The following is a 16,846-nucleotide window of genomic DNA, read 5'->3' as shown; positions in this document are numbered from 1 at the left end:
GCGTGAATCTGAACGTCTGTGTAAGGTGATCCCAAACAATCAAATAGTCTCTCAATTTATTTTAAATATTTTCGAAATCTTTTACAAAAAGTTTGTAAAATAAACTCATTTGCAAATCAATTAAGTTATGTTACGAAAATCGTGTAACTTGTTTAATTAGTAAATTTATTAATGTGAGGATTTACTCACAATTTTTTTCTCACTAGTTTTTTCTTAATTGTATTTAATGCAGTGCCTGCTTATTAAATGCAAATAACTTCAAAATATTTAGAATTACTTCTGCAAACTGGAGTATGAAATACATTTATTCAACCAGGGATAATTTAAAACTAAACTATTCTTACTGTGTGGGTATGGGTTTTTATCGAACCATGTCTTAGCAGTATTGTGAAAACCGGTAACATGTAATTTTACTGGCTGTTGGTCCCATGAATAAATACATCAGGATGCAATTTTGTTATTCATTGGTTCAGCAGTCTTCTGAAGTATTTTAGCGAACCTCGTTCGCCTTGTGGTCGTCGAGCGCACAGTGTATTCCAGTGTCGAACCAAGGCTTTTTTTATATAAAAATATAACTAAATTGGATTTTCGGAAAGGAAATATTTTGAAGCAAACCAATTGCAGCGCTTACCTGACAAAATATTTGTCCTTGTATTGTGTATTAAGAGATAAATAATATAGAAATTTATAAACGTTTAAATACAGGCTTTCTTATATTAATACGTTTCCGGACATATTTACAAATATTTCATTGCGTAACCATTACATATTTATTAATATGTATACTTAAAATAATGTGACATATTCAACCTAAATAAAACGGTCTCAATAATCGTCTTCGTACAATTACTGTGGACGTCAACTTCCGACGTTGGTGTGATAAAATGTAATACTAATTTTCTAAGCTATGTAAAGGTTAATTAAAACAATGTCGCTAAAAAAACCTGCTAAAGCAGGTGCTAATTTTAATTGGATGTTGCTGCCGTGGGCTGTAATGTTAGGAAATCACTTATTTTAATTAATTTTTATATTACTCACGCTACTTAAAAATATTGTTTTAAAATAAATGTGGAAAGTTATGTATTCTTTCAGGGTTTTTCATGTTCCTGATTTATTTTTACTTAATTTTTTTAAGTTCAAATAGCAAAATGTTTTACGGATGTAAATTTAATTGTTATACGTTAAGATTCACAAATATACGTTAGGTTGTTTAGTTCTGGTTGATTCATTGGCCAATAAAACTAAAGTTGTTGTTTATAACACACAATTTCACTACTTGTTCCACTTCTTATGGTAAGACACTGGATTTGTATTTTAAAGGACACAGATTATAATTCCGCTTGAGCCACTTTGGTAATTGTTTTTCGTGGTTTTTACCAAAATCACCGAAGGCAAATAATTCTTACTAGAGACATGGGTATATTCATTACCTAATTTTTCTACACTGTGTCTTTTAAGTATTGACATCCCTATTGACTTCGTTGTCAACAAAACGGAAAATTGATATGAAAGAATAAAAATAAACTTAATTAAGAAAACCTATACTGCCAAAAACCACACTTCTTAATACGGTTCGCATTCATGAAATAATTGGTTTCAGTTTCGGGTTAAAAACACATTTATGGCTACAGTAATATTTTGTGACTTTTACCAATGCCTTATACTGCTAACTTTAGCAACAAAAAATAATAATTTTGGAAGTGGTGGAGAAAATTTAAAGGTCATTCTTTATTCATCTAATTGTCAATATGGTTAAGAGTTTAAAACTTACATATGGGATCATAAAATTACATAAAAGATGTTTTGTATAAATTAATTGTCTATTTTCGTTAATTTTATTTTTGATGCATTTCTCATCTTGGTGGTGGGTAGTAATAATCTTTTGTTAGCTCCATAGTTCCCGTATAACTAAACTAAGTTGTCTATAACTCTTTAAGGACACGAGACTTGATCGGACAGACGTCTCCACGTCTCCTTCCTCTTCGACGCTCCGTCAGGCGGAACAAGGGTGCATTTTCAGATTCCAGCCACGCCTCCACGGTAATCGAAGCCGTGGTACCTAGGAGCATGTGATGCCCAGGAAAGAAGAAAACGGGCGGGGTTAATGCGGTAGTGAAGTAGAAAAGTGTTGTGAGGTTGGAAGGTGGGAAGGTTTGCCTGTCCTTGCGGTAGGCGTCTGAGGTCAAGAGGGGTCAGCAGCGAGGGTGGTTAGTGGGGCATCCCTGACCCTTTCTCCTCACCGGATAGCGCCGTGTCAAGGACAGTCTGCTCGACTGTGAACATGCGAATATTTTGCTACTGATTGCTAGGGCCATGCACTTCTCGCTGAAATATTTCCAGACCAGCTGCGTGTTCAAACTTTGCAGCTGTGTGCGTGTTTGGTAGTTGGCTGGGTTTATTTCAAGTACATGTCCACCGTGAGCACACAAATTGTAGCCATCCAGTGCGGAAGCAAACGCGTCCTGAATGGCTCTGCCAAATAGGGCATACAGTTCTCCCAGCGTGTTTAAAGTGATGTCAATTATTGTTTTTATATAAGGCTGCCACTTCTCTAAACACGTTACAAAGTGTTTGCCCGCGGGCGAACACCATTTATACTTTTGTACAAGTACGGAAAAAAAATTTCTGTGTGTGGTTACGGGGTATGAATTATCGTATTATCTTATTGGTTTATTTTGATTCAGGTCGTAAGTAAAAATATCCATCCCATCCCCAGTGAAAATGCTATACAAAAGAATAAAGATTCAGTCTATGTAAAATTAATAACCTGAATTTTGCATATCTCTGCCAATGACGTTTATAAAACTCGACGGATTGGTAATTAGGTACTGCTGTTCAGCTCTGTAGCTAATCAGTTTAACGTGTTCAGAATGAAAACCAATTATGCAACACGTATTTTCTTCAGTTGTCAATTTACGAAAAAAAACAGAGAATTTACACTTTATTTGAAATTTTCCTGGAAATTTATACCTCTTAAGCCAAATAAATACTTTGAATGTTAAATTTTTTGAAGGTTATCTTTCGATGCTTCACAGTGTATGTTTATCGGCAGACTTTAAAGAAATGACAGGCTGAACAACATACATCTGTTTCAAATACATTCGTAGCACCCAATGTAACGTTTAAATCACCTTCCAAAATCATTCTCCGAAAGCGGTAGAATAATACAGAAGCGTCATTAGTGGCATTTAAAGCAGTACAAAAACGAAACATACTTAATGCGGTGATGAACTGCCTCATGCACAAACACTACTTGCAAGAGTGTTGGAATTATTCAGCCACGTCAGAACTTATGTATATTGCAACAAGGAAGAAGAATAACTAATGTCGGCGCTGACAAGGAGTGGAAAGGAGGGGAGCAATAAGCGCACCATAAATATTATTACAAATGAAAAACCAGATTCATATCAGTTAATATCTCCTCCTCTTCACGTAGTCTCCCGGAGAAATGAATTCCTTCTGCGTCACTGTCTTTCGTCGACGAATTCAAGGTCTCAATGTTGATGGATGGGGAAGGGGTGTGCTTCGCGAGTTCTGACAAGGAAATTGTCGGGCGAAAGAAGTGGGACGGAGGGGGTGAGGGCAGGAGAACCTCCACGACGTGCCCACCTCACGTTAAAGGGGGCGACGTCGACTCCCGTGTAGGGGTAGTTTAGGGAGGGAGGGGTGGTTTGCTGATGTAGAGAGAGGGGGGGGGGGGGTGGTTTTAAGGAGGGGGGGGGGGGGCATATCGGGGCCGACCGGAGCGCCGGGGAGCCCCGCTCGCTTCACTCACTCACTCCTCCGTCGACCGTCCACGCAGACAGACTCCTGGGGGGAGAGAGGCCCTGCAGTGTGGATATCGATTGGTAGGCGGCGGCGGGACGACGACGCGTGGTGGCTTGCTTACGGCGTGGTACACACACATCGTCATCATATCCAAACACAATAACGGTATTGCTTTAGGTTCACACTAGTACGCACAACAGCTTTGTTTCACTCGATCGCTAACAAAAAGAAAAAAAGGGGGCGTGACGGTTAAACTTTTTTTTTCTTCTTTTAAATAATATAAACAACAAAACCGGTAAAAGAGGGTAGTTTTTTTTTTTTTCGTAAATAATTTCGGCGTGGTCAGGTTGGCGGGGCTGGCGGCGGGAGAGGTCGGCACGACGGCGCGCCAACCCGCGAGCTCGTGAATGGGTGGGCCGGGTTCGGGTTCCTCCGACCTCAGCGCGGATCACTCCAGGCACTCGGTCAGCTCCCTGCAGCAGCAGCAGCAGCAGCAGCAGCAGCAGCAGCGACAGCAGCAGCAGCAGGTCGCCGCCGCCGCCGTCGTCGTCGACATGCCGTCGGGCCGGCCGCGGAAGGGGGCCGGGTTCGAGTCCGACTCCGCGGTCAACGGCGATTACCGCAGGCCCTGCCGCAAAATAAGGAAGAGGTAAGGTTGAAAAAAAATATCTAAACAAAAAAAGCACGCATCGTTTTCCTAAAAAAGAAAAAAAGAAAAAAGTAAAAACATATAAACTCAGACGAAATGAGATAAAAAATTTTGAGAATGCCACATTTTTGTTTCGTTGATTTGATGTCACGTTTCACCACAGAAAAAAGTTTAAATTAATAACACCAAAAAATTAATGAGCTTTGAAAATGCATTAAAAATATATATATATATAATAGCTTGTAACACTGCAAATGTAAAGCACGGCTTCTTTTTGTACCCTTCCTCTGTCTGTCTTGCAGCAACGCTTTCTCTGTTTGTTTTTGGTGTTGGTGATGACGTCACGAAGCACAGCTGCACTGCGCGCACGGCCCCCCTACGCCTCAAAAATAAAAAAAAAAGGAACGAAACTTTACGCTTTCTGTGTGTGGGATGCCAGCCCCTTCCGGCCCCGGAGCGAGGATATGCCGCACTGCAATGCCCTTCCCGTCATTGGTCTTGAGTAATCAAGCTCCCCCACTATTATTTATCTCTCTTGTCACGATGCTTCCGCTGGTTTCTCAACCCTCCTGTAACCACAACACTGTTTTGGAATGATTTTGCTAATAAAAAATAATAAAGACTTATGTCCACATCGCAAGGCACTTGTTCAATGTTGTGATGCTTTCTTGGACCTCTCCCGCTTCCCGCCCTGAAACTCCACGTCGTGTGACCACGCCCACTTGTTCGCAAGAAAAACCTGCTGTCGATGTTGCTTTGCAAGATGAATGATGCTGGTGAGATACTTTGTTCATAAATGAAACAGCTGGGCTGTTCTTTGTTGTATTACGTCTCTGAAATAGATTTGACACGTCACTTGTTGACCGGTAAGTAAACATTGGTATTTGCATTATTTTGACAGTTGAGACAATATATTTTTTACTTATTGTTTAGTTGATAAATGAATGCCCAGCGTGATTTAAATAAATAAATATATAATAAATATTATTAACATGGTAACACACCATTATTTAAAATATGTACTCTTAACAACAAATTTTGATTGTAGTTGTGGTTCCGAAAACCAAGAGCGAAAAAAGAAAACTACTTTAAACACTAAAAGTGAGGTTATGTGCGATGTGGTGGCGATCGACCGCAGGTGCATGCTCGCGTGCTGTGTAGTCGCGAGACGAACAATCTGTTGATACTTCCACACGATCGCGGCGGCCACGCGCTCACCCGCCCGACTCCCAACGAGCGAACGACCGATCGAAGCGGCCGGTCGGCCATCTTGCCCTGCGCGGCGCATGCGCGCGACGCGCCCAGCGCTGCCAACCCCTACACCGCGGAATTGTCGCCTTGCCCCTTCCCGCTCCCCACACACAGTGCCCGAGGGAAACTTGATATCTCCGCCCCTTCCCTCCCGCTGCAGACGTCAGCAGCCAACGGCTTAGAAACTCTTAAATTTATTGCCTCTTCACGGCGTCTCATTACTTCCTCCACGTCTTGTCTCTCTCTCTCTCTCTCTCTCTTTCTCTCTCTTTCTGTTGCTTTAACCTTCGCGCGTTAGAAAACAAGCGATAAATGTTTAATCGCTTTTAAAAAGTAATTTCACAATACACTGTTTACACACGCACGTCATTTTAAATCGTAGTTCAAGTTGGCAACCTGCGTAATCTGTGGCCGGCACATGTTCTATCAAATTTTTAATTTTGGAATTGAAGCTTAACGAAATTCCTTGCGGAAATAAGTTTTAATTAAATATGTAGTGAAACTTGATCAAAGTGCATCTTAAATAAAAATGAATTTGATGTTGAAATATTTTTAGTATAACTTTATGCAAAATTAACTAAACAATGGTATCAGCGCGTAAGAAATAATATTTGTGTGAAATATTTATTTCATTATATGTAATTTTAGACATTTGTTCCAACCAAGCAAAATGGAAGTTGTCCTAAATTTTGAAGTTACCATGATTCTTAATCAATTATAAAATATTCTAATAAAAATATGGATATATTTGTATATATTTATATACATACATATATGCTATATAATACTAACACATAGTTATATTTACGATTAGAAGTGGAAATTTTTTGGTACTAGACTTTCGAGTTTGTCCAAATTTTAAAAATATATAATATTGCCACACATGATACATTGCAAAAGTAGTTATATATTATATTAGTGAGCATGTTTATAGCTATCTGGACAGAAAATGTCGGAATTACACTAAAGAATGGTTTTTCTTTATGTAATTACGAATAATATCGCATATTATTTGGAGCCAAAATAATTGATCTCAGTTGTCATTTATTTACATGACAACACTATTATGTATTAAATGACAGATTTTTTTAACAAAAACCAGCATTGCATTACCTTAGGTAATTCATAAAATTGTAGGCAAAAAATAAATAATATCTAAAATATGGGTCATAAGATTACTTATGTTCACCTACTAGAAGTCTTGGTATAGTTCTTACATGCCGCAAAAACTGCTCATCAAGATCGCATTGTGGAATATTAAACATTTGTTTACAAACATTGGGGATTTACAAAACTTACTTGCCCACCTGACACATTTCTAGAGTCTTCACTGAATTCTAATTTGTTTATGTACAAGGTACTTTAATGGATGTAAGGATATAATTTTAAAGTGTCCATGAAATAATTTATTTGTGACTATCAGATATAAATTATATTTTGGGACTACAAAATTACTCTTTTGTCACAATAACATGTATAAACTTTTTAGGCATAGTAGAATAATTCGAAAAAATTGCAAAATGTAATTTATTTTAAATTAAAAATATTTTGTCATATTCATATATATTTGAAAGTTAAACTGTGTTATATATTGATAAACGTTGTTTCAATATACACTGTTCACAAAACAGATAATGATGTAGTGTTAAATATAACATACCAAGTCTCTTCTTAAAGAACGCAATTTTTGATTTACACTTTTTGGCCTTAACAGTCGACATAATTAGTTGCGTATGTATTGAAAATATTTATTTGGTGGCCACGTAACTCTGTAACAGAAGTAAATTTACTGGTGGAAACTTAATTTAGTCTAGAAGAAAATGTGTTAAGGTGAACGCAGAGTTGTACGTCGTACGGTAAAGGAACAGGACTTCAGGATTATAGTGGTGATCCTGACCGCTCGGGAGCGGAATCAGTGCTCGTGGATTTGAGGACTCGGAGTAGGAATCGAACTTACGACCCTCGCCTCATGGGCCACCATCTCCACCGAGGACCACCACCAGTTCAGAATACTGTCCCACTCATGGCCAAAAATAACTGGTGAGGTCTGTCAATTCATCTTTGGTGACGTCAGCGATGATTAGCTGCAACACCTTCCTTCACCGTCGAGAAAAATGAAACGGCAGTGCGCAACCTTGTGCGTCATAAGTGAAGAAATTTGAAGTGTCTTCATTCTGCAGAATTGCTTACAAGAAGATGGAAACGGTGCGATTTCCGTTCATCCTAAGCTAAAAATGTACTGATGAGGTAACGGTAACACTGGTGGTCCTATGGAAAGGGTTGTAACTAAATATATATAAAAAAAACTTTCGGTACAGCCTACAGGCGTAGGTACATTTCGTGAACTTATTTTTTTTCGGAAATATTTTGGAAACTTCTATAAATTGATGAAAAATTTAAAAAACTCAATGTATATACTATCCTATCTGTTATCCAATATTCAAAACAATATCATTTAAACATTTTGCCATATTCCATGCAATGAAATTTTTAAATTATTTTTAACTGAATGCATCCAGCATTCAAAAGTTTAGAACGAAATTTTTATGTGACCACTAGGTAGTTATGCATTTTTTCACCTTTAAACACTACTATTTATCTTTGCACTATTACGTTATTGTATAAAAATTTGCTTCGGACCAACGTTTAAGATAATATTACGATAGTTTAAAATAAACTTGAACGAATTTGATGGTAACAAAGTTTTAAATTTTTCTTTATGTCAACCCCTGATTTCTAAAGGAATAGTTAAGTCTCATAAAAATGGTTTCAGTCAAAAGATTTAAATAATGTTTAGGACTTCTAAAATAAAATAGCTTCAGTACCCGGCGCAGTCCGAGCTGAACACAGGGTGATATATTGTTCGCGAGTTAAATCAAAAGGGATAGTACTATATGACAATGTGGCGTACATAGAAAAAAGACATACAATTACTGTTTCTATGACCTATAATTTTCTGTTTACCCGTGGCGATCGGTTGAACGGTTTAGAAGTTGATGCACTGCACGACCATATAGCGGCGAAATACAAAAAAATTGGATAGCATAAAAACCTTCTCCATGGAAAAAATACTTCGATGTGCCAAATTTCACATGGTGATCGGTCAAACGGTGTTGGAGTTTATCGACGTCATACACTCCAACATCCAATTATATATATATATATATATATATATATATATATATATATATATATATATATATATTAAAATCCTCAGACGCCGTAGACGCACTTGCTGGTGCGTGACATGCGTTTGCTTCCCGCACTAGCTGAGCCCTCGTCTGAAGCTGAGTGTTCCTGCTGCAAAAAACAATATTTAAGATTTCTCAAACATTGCTATTTATTACATTCTTATAATAACAACTCTTTTTTTCCAAATTATCTGTTCCATTTTATTAAACAAATTAATTAACAAATCACCGATAGTACCATGACACATTTAACCTTTTTAACAGCTGACAACAAACTTAACATCCATTATAGCTAAAAATGAACGCATACATTTTAGACATGTTTAACAAAACAACAACGAAAAAATTTAGTGAATCAGACTAATACAACCAATGAAATTACAAAATTCCCATTTCTTTTTCAACACACCTTCCATAAAAACGTTAATGGATACAATATGTAGTCATTCTTCGAAATAATCTACCGAAATGCAGAAAAAACAGCAAAAATAATCTACTCCAGACTCTACCTGACATTTGGAGTTAGTTCGGTTTTTTAAAATAAAAAAAAGTAATATTACATTGTTTCTAGTGCTACTGCAGTGAGTATTTTTTTAAAAAACTTATTAGGTGTTATTTATGTCATTGAGTATATATTTTAACTGGATATTATGATACTAGGTTTTTATATATTTATTGATTTTTAATAACTGTGAATGGTTGTTTTGAAAATTTCTATAAGCAGGCTAAATGTTTGACTTCTTTATATTTAATTAATGTCTATCAATAAGGCAATACTCTTTGTTTGAGGTTTTACGTGCGAGCCATTTTAATGTTACATTGAACTACTTAAAAGTGTTTTTATTATAAAGTAACACCAAATTCTAACAGATTGTTGACGATTCCGAAATATACACCAACAAGTAGTTCACAAAATTATACACAAATAAATACATTCCTGTAGTTTCCAGTTGGTTATGATCTAGTCACAATTTATTTATCAATTACATAAAGTTAAGACTAATAATGTAATCAATCTGTAAATGACACACATATTCAAAATATTCAGAACAACTGCAATAAAAGGTGAATCAAACAATTAGAATATTAACTAAAATTAGAATTAAAAACATACTTCAACCAAAATTACGGCTGCTTATTTTAAGCACTAGTTTGAAACTCTATCCCAGTTAAGACTCTGATATAAATAAACAAACACTAATTATAATATTGTAAGAAAACATGTAACTATTTAAGAGAAAATTAAGTAGCCTATATACAAGTATTCAAAAACAAAATATTACAGCAAATTCTAAACAGTGTGACACATTCTGAAATGTTTAAAGAAAATTATTTTACAATCATTGTACATACCGATTTGTAGTTAGTTAACATACCATATTGTCGTTTTACAGCATTGAGTGTCCCAGGTTTCCTTCAACACAGCGGATTGGTTGAGGTACTTGGGCGGATGTTCGATGGCCGCAACATCCTCAGTCTTCCAACGCAGTCACGCGAAGTCCTTGTAGCAATGGACTCTAATTAGTTCGCCACTCACCGAGTATGTTTTCTCGTCGACTCGGAAGCTCAACTCAACACTCGGGAGTTATTCTCTTGAATAAATTAGATCAACTGTCGCTATTGTTGGCACAAGTTTATCACACTTCGCTTTATTGCACGAGTCACAAAATTAAATAACTTTGCAGAATTCTTCAACACAGCTTAATTTAGTAACTGTCTGGCTGTGGAAGTGTGACTTCTTCGATACTACGTTGATAGAAATAGTTCCGGTTGCAATAGTTGTAATATCTCATATAACTTTTGAATTATCTTTTCCGATAATTAATTAGTCCTCCCCACTAAAGTTGTACTAATATTCTGCAATCTGCAGCACCATCAAATGTTCAATGATTGCGGAGCTTCATGATAGCTGTGATTCAACTAAACCTTCCGAACAGCTGAGCATGGACAAACTGAACAAACTGTTTAACCACACAGAAGTTTTGTTATAAAATTACCTGAATTTTAGAATAATGTTAAAACGTAATACCTAGTCGCTTAACAGCCAAGAAAATATGCCTTAGAATATTATTCATAGAAAGAAACGTCTGTGAGAAATAGTAGACCTATGAATTATTTAACCAATTTACAATATTTAAATATAATAATTTGACAATTCCAAAGCTTAATTGCTATTGGCTGTTAATATAAACTATCAATGACGCAAAGCATAGATAAATTATATTGAAACATAAATATTAATTAAACAAATTCATAGCGATAAAATTTAAAATACAAGGAAGAAATTTTAATTCAATTATGAAACTTAAATGCGTTTTTATTTTCTTATAGTCACATGACTTAAGGATGAACATTACTCAAAACATGTATAGGCCTATGCATAAATAAAATGGTATTCCATAGAACCTAAAAACTCTCCATTCATCCGCCCTTCCCAAAATCTGAAGCTGTGTCTGCTACTGAGATAGGGAACAGTGCTTCGTGGGATTCACATTCTGTATTTTCCATGCGGCGAACGGGCGACCGCAAACGTAAAACACCGCAGTTGTGATCCTAATAGAAATGGGTTCCGAATACTAGCTGTAGTGCCAAGCCCGCAACACTGCGTGGTTTTGTGGGTTGCGTCCTAGATATTTCCAGGGGTCGTCAAGATTTAAATTATAATATGTAAGAGAAAGAAGTGTTTACTTCACAACCTACTTAATATGTGACCAAGTGTGTTATTTTAGATGACATAAATACAACAGCACAAACAATTAAACAATGTTTTTTTTCTGGTTCCTAGGTAATACCAGAATTTGTTTAGTAACTAAGTAGCTATTTTATACCACACATATTAAACGTTATTGTCATCTGTAGCATTAACTTTAGGTCACTCGTTATTTATTTCGTTGAGTTTCCTGGAAAAATCATACACATGGAAAACCAAGACATAGCTCTTCAATAAAAATTAAACTAAAATATATATGTTAATTGTTAGATACTTCAATAATTTCATTAAAAAACTTTGAATGATAAAATTTTTTAATATTGTGTTTGAAGAATACTGACATATTTAGATTCCCTGCAAAGAATTATTTTATTAGGATTTTGTTTAATTACATAAAATCATTATCATTTATGAAGCTTGGTTCCGGCATATGAAATTTTGTTGTGTACATACTTCAAAACGTATTTTTAATATTTTTTTGAATTGAATATCCCTACTTAACAAAAAACATTCTTCAAGCAAATTAGTTAATCATCGAGGGCACAAAATTGCATAAAACATGTGTTTTAACTAAAGATTACTTACAGAAATCTAGAAAGAATTTGTTTAAAATAAAACTCAGTTATATTGCTGGTTGAGTAAACGTTTATTTCAGATATTAAGATAAGTGTTAATGTATTTAATGAGGTGGTATCTTCAATTATTATGCTTCTATTATATCGTCTTTTACATTTAAAATACATTCATATCATTACTACGGCTAGATAATCCAAAATCTAAATATAATCATGGCATTGTGTGGTATAAAGTTGTTAATTAAACGTTTGCGAGTCGTATTCGTTGCAAAACTCTTTATTTTTTTATAAATGTATTTAATTCGTAAGTTGATACAGATTTTGTTTTCCCTTAAATAATATAACCAATGTTAGCAAAGAAAGCTCAGTCACACGTTGCCGTCCAAACCCGTGTGCATCCATACGGGATCAGAGGCATGTGCTTTAAGGGTCAATTCGCTCTTTCTTTTTTTATAGTGGTTCGCCACGGAAATAAGTCGGCAACTGGGTCGATCGATTCGCTTTTTTTTTTTTTTTTTTTTTTTTTAACGTGCGCGGAATCGTTCGACTGGGAAGGTTTATCCCTCCTGAATCGTCAGTGGACCTTCGTGGAGTGGGTATGGGAAGGGGTTGAAGGATAAGGTGGTGGCGGAGGGGGAGGAGGGGGGAGGCGATGGAACCCGGATGCCATGCTCGGCGACCATTGCCTCCCGCCCTCCCGCCCGCCAGCAAGGGCGGGTCAAGGCCCGGGCCGAATAACAGGTTGCATCCCGCCATAGCGCGGGCACGCGAGAGACCACGGCCGGCGCGGGAGAACCAGGCGCCTCGTGTCGGCTGCTTCCCGGACCCACTCACGTGTTACGCTACGACTTTTGCCATGAGTCATTTCTTGAGTGCCATGTGTGGCGGATGGCGCGAACATAAGCTCACGAAGCCAAAGTGAAACTTTACAGTATCACCTGTTTAATGGAGCTTAACAAAATGGGCAGTATTTTGGTGAAAAAAATATATATATTTCTTGTCAAAAATCAGGCACAAGGCCAGGATTTTGTATATTTTTTTCCAAGTATTTTTTTTTTTTACTTTTATCCAAGCCGTTTCATTGCAGAGTTCGAAATTTCGGTCAGCGAATGGAATGATTCGACAGACGACGTAGCTGCTCCGGCAACTAATTCTAGCGGCTGGTTCGTCCATGAATGTAGCTGGAAAAAAAAAATGTGTATATATATATATTTTTATCACGCACCGCATTATTTTAAAGAATTGTACGTTAAATTTCTTGAACGTGTTTCGTATTGCAAGTGCATTTGCAACATGAGCAAATATGAATTGGCTCGTTACAAAAGTTAGATGTTACACATCTCTGACGAGTACCGAAAGACTTAATCACATTTTTTTTACCGTTCTAAAAAAAATACATGAAATGTAACCGTTAAATCATTATTTTCTGACAAGCTGAAGCACCCAGCGTTTATCTTTCTTCGCGTATCGTTAAGACGTTTATTTTTGTATTGGGATGAAGATGGTTTTTTCCTTAAAATATCATGCAGAGAGTAGATTTTATTTGGATGAAAAGCAAACTGCCAAACAAACATTCTTTTTAAACATATTTTGGACATTTAAATGTAAATATTGAGGGTACACTATGCGTTTTTTTTCTTTTGACCATCCGGAGCGTAAACAAACCATACGGAGCAAACCCCGTGTAGTTGGGCCAAGTTAATACCTGCCGTACCATGTGATTGTGCCTGTGCCTTGTTGCTGCACATAGCGAATGCAAGTCGGACGGGAAACTGCGATCGCTTGAAATCGAAGGGTCCAGCACCAACTAGCTTCGTAAAAGTTTTCTTTTTCATAAAAGTTAAGCCTGCGGAGCTTCACTTGTACTCTCAGGTAAAAAATATGTATTTCGTACTGGATGTTTGGTTACGCTCTCAAATTTGTGGCAAGGCATCGATGTGTGCAGCGTTATCGCAGTTATAGGCTACTTGAATTGGATGTTGTAAGCAACGTTTTTTTTTCCTCTCTCTCCATATTAGCCCCCTGGTATGGAAGCAAGGCCGTTATTGACTTAAATAAAATGCAAATAACAAAATATTATTAAACGAAAACCCTCTTTAAAAAAAACCTGCTTATTGGTTGCGACTTTGATGGGACACTGTTCAACGACAGATATGTAAATACAATTATTTTGTTTTTTTAAATTTTTTCTTAATTTTTTCTTGACTTCAAAGTCTTGATCTCACAAAACATAAAAAAAAAAATGTTGCTCCATGCGAGGTGAGACCAACTTAGTTTTCCTTTTTCAAATTCTAGGGCGCGGCCTTTTCACACCGAGTCCTTTACTGCTGTCGAGTTTATCAGAATAGCTCAAGGAAGTGACAAAGTGTTGATTCGCCACAAAGCTTCTGAGAGTCGAGGGGAAAACATCAATACAACCATAAATCATTAACTTTTCCTTCATCGAAGCCGTTCGCGTTACTCCAAGGCCAACCATCGGAGTACTCACTTCCTCTCTATTCTCAATCACGAAATATTGAAGTACTCAGGATGTATCTAATATGCAAGTGAAAACTCCTGCTACGTAAGCAGGGCATGCGGAGAAGACAGAAATGTCAATGAATACAGGTCTGAAAACACTTATATTTAACACGCAAAGAGTTTACACTGCGCATGGTTGATGATACGGGCATTCCACATAAAAAGAGCTCCGCGTGCCTCAGTGTGCTCTATCGATAAACGAAAGCCTGTTCAAATATTTGTTTTCCGAAATTTGTATCTCCTCTAAATGTTGCGCTTATGTACCGGATGTTTCTAGGTGTATTTTAGATAAATACAAATAAAATTAAATGAATAGAGACAGAAGTAAATTTCTTCATGTATTTATATTTAAATGGTAAGATAAATATCAAGGAAAAATTTTTGTATTCTGAAATCATCGTAAGCCGTAAACGTCAATGATATAATAAACGGCATGTTAAAATGTTTATGTTTACTTAAACTGCGTTCGGTTTTATTTGGCAGTAATTCATGCATTCGCTGTGTACCAGAACGTCGTTATGTGCACTTTAAGGGTTTATTATTTACTTTTGTTGGAGCTCTTTTATGCAACGGAAACCTTATCCAACCAATCTGTATGACTAACAGACGTCGCAAAGTCAGTTCACGGCGAAAACAATAAGAAGTAAGATGTTTATGCAACAAAATGAAATCTTGTATTTTGACGGCACTGTTTTTGGTTATCTTAAGTGTACTGTTAAGTAATTTTATTATTTTGTGCAGATGAATTGGAAATCATGAATGTATGAAGCACTCACTATACATTAAAAATTTAGCAGATAGTTAAAAGATGTTGAAGCCTACTACTATTACTAAACATAATTATATATTTTTGGATTGTTACTCAATCATATTGTTACTACTGAACCGATATGGCAGGCCAAATACTGAACATATAGGATACGCGTATTTGCAAAATATTTCTTGTGAGGGCGTGATAGGTTTTGTTTTATAAAAATAAACATATCTCAGAATCTAATAAAGTAGGAGACATGATGTCTTCTATTTATTATAAATATACTAATACTATTAATTCCTTTGTTATAGCTTCCCAAAATTCCACCCCTAAGTGAGTTAAAATGGTGTAGGTATTTCTTTTCAAAGAATAATTTATATCACCGAATCTACTTAAAAGTGATTGTAAAATAAACTGAGTATGAATTACACACATCATAAGTTTTGTAGTGTTTATTTATTTTTTTTAATTTCACTGTTTAGGAGGTGAAAGGAGGGTGATTTGGTTCATACAATAATAGCATATTGCCGAAGCTAATTAAGTGGTAGGTAAAATATTGTATACTAAAGATAAAATTTAAATAAACTAGTAACTTTCTTTTACTCAGTGGATTAGTTTTCAGTTCAAATGACTGCAATTGCCATTAAAAGTAGCATTTTCAATTACTACAATATGTCACATGGGAAAACATTGAAAGGGACAGGGATACGTTTGGATATTCCATCCATTTTCTAAGGTTAACTTTATGTTGCCTGTTCATGGGTAGCGAATGCTCAGTATTTCTTCGTTTTATTTTTTATTGGCTGAGTACTAGAAGTCGTTTAATATATTGTGTAGATATGGTTTTCAATAAGGTCATAAAATCTTGGTAAAGCATTGGCCAAAGCTATGGCCTGTTATCATGTATGGCCTATACCGAGCAAATAAAGTTAGGGGATTAAACTGGTTTGTTTATTTTTATGAAAATATGGCTCGTTAAGTTAAACCAGTAAATAAAATATAGTCTTAGGACAAAAATTATTATATCTGTTTCATATGTTTGAAATTTAATTTGTAATCAAAATATTTTTTAAATATTTGAGGAAGCGAATATAAGTAAAACAAGAAGTATAAGAATAATGTTAATATATTCTTCAAATTCAGTGCTAATGTAATTTTCAAAAAAAAACGTTTTGGAATTTTTTTTTTTGCAATGGGTAAGGTTGATTTAAAACTTGTTCTGATCATACACCGTTGCTGGTTTACACTGCAATGCATGTCACTGAAGATAGGATAACGAGATGATCACACAAAAACACAAAAACAAACCAAAATCAGTTGATGTCGTAAGTTGAATGCATAGAAATTACACAGGATTCCGTGAAAGGAATTAGTCAGAAAAATATCACAGCACAGACGAACACAGGGGGCTGACAACTACGAGACAGT

General features: G+C 36.0%; 1 protein-coding gene across 1 annotated transcript in view; it reads left to right on the top strand.

Moving 5' to 3' along the window:
* Positions 1-4,322: 4,322 nt before the first annotated feature.
* LOC134535512 (fibrillin-3-like) overlaps positions 4,323-16,846 on the top strand; it is a 169,524-nt gene continuing 157,000 nt past the window's right edge. The window contains exon 1 of the mRNA XM_063374688.1: positions 4,323-4,417. Within this exon, the coding sequence (XP_063230758.1) occupies positions 4,323-4,417 (95 nt within the window). The remainder of the gene's footprint in view (positions 4,418-16,846) is intronic.

The sequence above is a fragment of the Bacillus rossius genome, chromosome 1, assembly GCF_032445375.1.
Source record: "Bacillus rossius redtenbacheri isolate Brsri chromosome 1, Brsri_v3, whole genome shotgun sequence".
Lineage (NCBI taxonomy): Eukaryota > Metazoa > Arthropoda > Insecta > Phasmatodea > Bacillidae > Bacillus > Bacillus rossius.
The sequence above is the reverse complement of the archived record's forward strand: the minus strand, read 5'-3'. Positions and strand labels throughout refer to the sequence as shown.